Here is a 6,222-nt window from a genome sequence, read left to right as displayed (position 1 = left end):
ACACCTTGCACATGGATACACTTTACTACACTAGTAGGAGGAAGGAACTTTTCCTCCTACCTTGGCAGCAGTGTAACTGACGGGAGACTCACAGTTCACCTAATGAGAAGCCATTATACCTCAACCTCCCAGGTTACTCCAATGGGCTCTGTATTTATGCCAACATTCCCAATTTCCTGCTTTTCTCTATAAAGAGAAATCCTTTCCTTTGTTTGGCAGACATTCCTATAGTTTTGCTATAGCTTGCTTGTTGTGGATTGAAGTTTTCTGCTAATTTATTTAGAGAAAAAGAGGGAGAGTAAGAGAACAGAAGGATGAGAAGAGGGAGAGGGACAAGCAGACTCTGTGCTGAGCAAGGAGCCTGAAGTGGGACTTGATCTCAAAACCCTGAGATCCGGGCACCTGGGTGGGGCTCAGTGGGTTAAGCCTCTGGCTCAGGTCATGATCTCAGGGTCCTGGGATTGAGCCCCGCATAGGGCTCTCTGCTCAGTGGGGAGCCTGCTTCCCCCTTCCTCTCTGCCTGCCTCTCTGCCTACTTATGACCTCTGTCTGTCAAATAAATAAATAAAATCTTTTAAAAAAAAAACAACCAAAAACCAAAACAAAACCCCGAGATCACGACCTGAGCTGAAACCAAGAATGGGTTGCTTAACGACAGACTGAGCCACTCAGGCCGCCCATAACCAACAGTTTCACTTTTAAGGTTCACAACATAAATTGGAAATCCTGCACAAGGTTTTTGTCTCTTCTTCCCCATTTATGTATTGAATCACCTATTTAGATCAATACGGACTCATGAATATTTATTTTATATTTTTAATTATTCAGTATGATTCTATTTATTTTATCGCTCAAATTATTCCAATTTTAGTCATTGGAGGCTTTGTCAGTTCCCTTCTGTGCTCCTGTGACATACACAGACCAATATGACATCCATCTTTCTCTCTTTCTTTCACTCTCTCATTTCTTTCTTTCCCTCCCTCTCTTCCTTTCCTTCTCTCTCTTTCTTTCTCCCTTTCTCTCTCTCTCTCTCTTTCTTTCTCTCTTTCCTTTCCTTCCCTTCTTTCTTTCGTGGACATCCTTATTTCTGCCACGTACACAATGCTCCATGGTTATCTTGCAAATTTTTTGGTCCTGCTACTACAATCAGCCATTTCTCCAAGGAGCCCTGATTTCTTTTTAACAGAGAATGGTAACCGAAATCAAGATGCAGTGGTGCCTGGGTGTCTCAGTACGTTAAGCATCTTCCTTTGGGTCAGGTCTTGATCTTGGGGTCCTGGGATCACGCCCTGCATGAGGCTCCCTGCTCAGTGGGGAGTCCGCTTTGTGCCCCCCTGTGTTCCCCCACCCCCATCTCAAATGAATAAATAAAATCTTAAAAAAAAATCAAGATGCAGGTGCTAAGTGTGCACATTGCTCTGTGGAGTCATGATGGTGATTTTCTAGCTGATAGAATTCATTCATTCACTCAAAGGTATGTGCCAAGCAATTCCCTCTACACAGCAGAGACCACAGTCCCTGGCCTCCCCAATTCTTCATTCTAGTTGGATGTAGCAGGAAGACAGACAATAAGGAAAATAAGTAAGTGGATCCCTCTAAAATGTCCAAAGGTGATAAATACTATAGAGATCTGTTAAAAGATAAACTGAGGCAAATAGACATTTTAAGAATTTATTTGAACAAAAACCAATTTGAGGGGCATCTGCCTCTGGCTCAGGTCACCATCCCGGGGTCTTGGGATCAAGCCCCGCTTCTGGCTCCTTGCTCAGTGGGGAGCCTGCTTCTCCCTTTGCTGGCTGTTCCCCCTGCTTGTGCTTGCACACTCTCTAGTAAATTAAGTAAAAAAATTCTTTTGAAAGATTTTATTTATTTATTTGAGAGACAGACAGACAGACTCACACACAGAAGAAACACAAGCAGGGGGAGTGAGAGAGGGAGAAGCAGGCTTGCCGCTGAGCAGAGTCTGGTGCAGGGCTCGATCCCAGGATTCCAGGATCATGACCTGAGCTGAAGGCAAACGCGTAATGACTGAGCCACCCAGGCACCCAGAATTTTTTTTAAAAAGTTACAAAACGACCAGTTTGAATCAGGCAGCACCAAGCTACAAGTGGTTGGTGAACCTCCACCAGACCCCTCCATGTTCTCTCCAAGCAAGCCACCCTTTACCAGTCCTGACGCTCTCCTAACCCCATCCTCCTGCGTTAAAAAATTTTTTTAAATTAACATATAATGTATTATTTGCCCCGGGGGTACAGGTCGGTGAGTCATCAGTCTCACACAATTCACAGCACTCACCACAGCACATACACTCCCCAGTGTCCATCACCCAGACACCCCATCCCTCCCGCCCCCCACATTCTAGCAACCCTCAGTTTATTTCATGAAATTAAGAGTCTCTTGTGGTTTGTCTCCCTCCTGATCCCATCCTGTTTCATTTTTTCCCTCCCTACGCCCACGACCGCCTTCTCCAGCTTTTTTTTTTTTTTTAAGAGAGTTTATTTATTTAACAGAGATCACAAATAGGCAGAGAGGCGGGCAGAGAGAGGAGGAAGCAGGCTCCCTGCTGAGCAGAGAGCCCGATGCGGGGCTCGATCCCAGGACCCTGGGATCATGACCTGAGCCGAAGGCAGAGGCTTTAACCCACTGAGCCACCCAGGCGTCCCTTCTCCAGTGTTTTTAAGGAGGCTTCATTACGCAGGTTTCTGGTGGTGGGAACTGAAAGTTCCAACCCCCAATTCCTTGTTTGGTTCCCCTGGCAACCTGGCCCCAGACCCTAGGTGAACAGAGGGCTTTCCCAAAGTCACTCATTAGCATAACAAAAGACACCTTGATCATTCTCATCACTTAGGAAATTCCAAGGGTTTTCTGGCACTGGAGCTCTGGTGCCAGAAATGAAGACAAAGACCCAATAGATATTTATTATAAAGCGCTATACTGCAGAGATACACAAAGAAAAAATAAGGCATTTTTATTGGAGAAAGGAAAAAGGAAAGAGAAAACATCGTCGCAACTGATCTGGGTCAGGAGGGGCAATAATTAGGGGTGCACCCACTGAACCCCAAAAAAGGTCTCATCAGCGTTTGGGGATGGCAGCAGGGGCAGGGTTAGGTTGGTGCAGAGGGTGTCCCCGCGGTCCAGTGGTGTCAGGCGCTGAGAGGTGACCACACAGCCGTCGTGAAAGTTGAGACGCAGGAGGCTGATGCTGTGGGCTGCCGGGGAGCAGATGCCCACCGTCAGGGTGGCCCTGTGGCGCGTGGTGGCCCACAGGGAGGACGAACAGTTGGCCAGTGTCACTTGGATGTGCAGCCTATAGATGCCACTGCGTCGCACACGCAGCTGCCCGTTGTCCAGCTCGGGTCCATGCAAGAAGGAGCGGCCCAGGGCGGGGCCTCCCAGCCAGCGTAACCTGCCATCTGGCCGCCGCCGACCTAGAGGCAGAGTGGCAGGGAGGTGGGGGGTCGGAGGTTTAGGGAAGGAGCGCTACAGCCCAGGTGTCCAAGATTCCTGGTTTGAGACCTAACGCCCAAGGTCATGGTATTGGGTGGGGCCTCTGGGAGGGGGTGAGATCTTGAGGGTGGCGCCCTCTCTCCCGTTGGCCGTGTGAGTACACAGAGGAAAGAAGGCCACCTAGACCCGGGGCAGCAGGTTCTCACCAGACACTGAATCTGCTGAGACCTTGATCCTGAACTTCCAGCTTCCAGAAACGCTGTTACAAGCTACCCCATCTACCGTATTCTGTCCCAGCGGCCAGAATGGAAAGGGCCAGAGAAGAAAAAGAGGAACAGGGTTTCCTTCCATTACCAAATGCAATGAACACAGCATTCAGCCTCTGGGGTTGAGCGGGGAAAGGCCCCACCGTGGGGAGGGTTAGAGAGAGCCCAGGAGGGGAATGGCTTCCCCATTTCCCCACGGGCCACCAGCTGGCGGCTCCCTCCATCACCGCCTCCACGTCTTTGAGCTAAGGCCATCTTCTCAGGGACGCTGCTCCTGAGGATCTCACTTTTGCCCGTGGCAAAACGAACCCTGGCAGGCCCCAATCCCGTCCCCTGCTTCATTTTTCTGTAAAACATACGAGAGGCGGGTGGTACCCTGCATGGCAGCTGCGTGTTTTATGCATTCATTCATTTACTGTCTGACCCCAAGCCTGCGAGGCCAAGCACAGCCCTCTTCCCTGCTGGGGCCCCGGCTCACAGCAGCTGCTCAGTTAAGGTCTGTGGGGTGGATGAAGGAATCTGGCAACCAATCGTGACCGTGACCCTGGTTTAGTTCTCCCAAGGCAGAGGATAAAGTGCAAGGGACTGAGAAAGTAAGGGAGCAGAGAGCCAGAAACACTGCCCTACTTTGCCTCTCTTTCCCTTTCTCCTGTTCTTTCTCTTTCTGTCTCTCCCTCTGGATTTCTCTTTTTTTCTCCCTCTCTCTTTCTGCCTCCCCCACATGCACCAGGGGTTACCTGTGTAGTTCAGCTGGAGCTCAGCCATATCCCACTGGAAGGAAAGAAGAGAAAACCGGTGGGCACATCAGCATCAAGGCTTTAAGGTCCCCCCAAATGAAGACCTCTCTTTTCTCTGGTGGTCCTCCTACCCACTTCTCAACACGTTGGACTGAGTTGTGACTTTTTTTAAAAAAGAGCTTATAAAGAGGAAGTAGGTTTGAACTGCCTACACCTGCTTTCTCTCCGCTGCGAAGTCCCGCCCCCTGCGCTGCCCCCAAAGGGGGTCCCTGTGCTGGGTGTCCGGGGTTTCCAGAAGAGCGCTGTGGGTCGCTTGCCCTTAGAGGTCCCGAACCCACCCCCTCCCGGCTTTGTGAAGCCCCCAGCAGCTTCTGAGTCAGCCTGCTGGGGGAACACCAAAGACGAGTCATTTTTCCATGCCCACATCGGATGCCCCTTGCTCAGCTGCAACCTCCGCACTCCGGGATCCCCACCCGGGATTTACGTCCCGGGCTCAACCGACATTCCCTACCTCCTCCCGCCCCCGAAGCCCAGACATTCAGAGAAGCCATGCACGATCTGCCGGCTCGGTCTCTGGTCTTCCCCAACCAGAAGGACTTGTCTCCATCTCATTCCGATTTTTTTTTTTTTTTTTTTTTTCCGGCGTTCCGTCTCTCAGTCTGCGCCCGGCTCTGCCCGATCGCATTGTCTTCTCGGTTGTCCCCCTCCCCTTACGCCCCCACAAGGCCCCACCCGGAGGTCCCCACGCTGCACGGAGCAGGTGGCAGGTTTGCATCTCTCCACCTTCCTTTTCGACTTACCCCAGGTGACTCGAGCTGCCGCTGCGCAGGGCGCTGGCACAAGAAGCAGTATACCACAGCGGTCACGCAGGCCAGGATAAAGAGCGGCAGAGCAACCCTCTGGATGGACGCCCAGGGCAGGCGGGGCACCGGGCAGCCAGAACCCTCCTCTGCCATCGTGGTCCTCAGCCGGAGCTGCATCGGCCCTGCCTCGGCTGGCGCGCGCGGGGCGAGCCGCCGAGCAGCGGCGAGGACAGGAAGCGGCAGCCCTCCCTCAGCGCTGAGGCCCCTGCCTGCCCAAACCTGCCTGGGACCCGCCCCAACGCACTCTGGGGATGTCCGGCAAAGGGGAGGGATTTGAGCTGTTCACCGAGCAGGGAAATCCCGCCACCCCCCAACTTCTGCCCATCCTTGGCTCCTACCGGGGTGGTGCGCCAGGGATCGAAGGGCTGCCTCGGGCCCCTCAGACTTCCTATTTGGCTCCTGACCCTTGCCTTTCTGGTATTCATTCATTCATTCATTCATTCAACAAACCTTCACTGAGCATCTCCTAAGGACCAGATGCTGCTGCGCTGGGCTTTAGGGGTACAGCAAGCAGACAGGGAAAGCAGGGGGATCCCCAAATATCCATGTGCTTCTCAGCTCTTCCCCAGCGCGTTGTGGGGCCACGTGACTGACCTGCCCAATAGAAGGAGAGTAAAAGCAGAGGGATGGTCACTTGGCCGGCTTGCTCTCATGAACCTCCCACAACAAACACCCTTCAGCTCTCTCTTCCTCTCCGGGGCCCCCTGTTCCTGACGGTGGCAGTGGGTTGACAAGTGTGCCCCTCCTCCCCCCAGATCGTGTCTGCCTAGAACCTCATTTGGTTTGTGACCTCGCCTGGGAACCAGGTCTTCCTGGTTATAATTAGATGAGGTCATACTGGACGACAGTGGGTCCTAAATCCAATGAATGGCCTCTTGTAAGGAAAGGGGAGGGCACACAGAGAGACAG

The 6,222-nt window shown here is 52.2% G+C and overlaps 1 protein-coding gene across 1 annotated transcript; it reads right to left on the bottom strand.

The window, feature by feature from the left end:
• Positions 1 to 2,943: 2,943 nt before the first annotated feature.
• CD70 (CD70 molecule) lies at positions 2,944 to 5,865 on the bottom strand. The gene is given in 5 exon segments (XM_044255438.1): positions 2,944 to 3,428; positions 4,451 to 4,484; positions 5,251 to 5,459; positions 5,657 to 5,690; positions 5,692 to 5,865. Coding segments are annotated over 5 exon segments (720 nt in total). The 5' UTR covers positions 5,743 to 5,865; the 3' UTR covers positions 2,944 to 3,036.
• Positions 5,866 to 6,222: the final 357 nt, after the last annotated feature.

This window comes from Neovison vison, chromosome 6, assembly GCF_020171115.1.
Source record: "Neovison vison isolate M4711 chromosome 6, ASM_NN_V1, whole genome shotgun sequence".
NCBI classification, from domain to species: domain Eukaryota; kingdom Metazoa; phylum Chordata; class Mammalia; order Carnivora; family Mustelidae; genus Neogale; species Neogale vison.
Note: the sequence above shows the minus strand (reverse complement) of the source record. Positions and strands in the feature narration are given on the sequence as shown.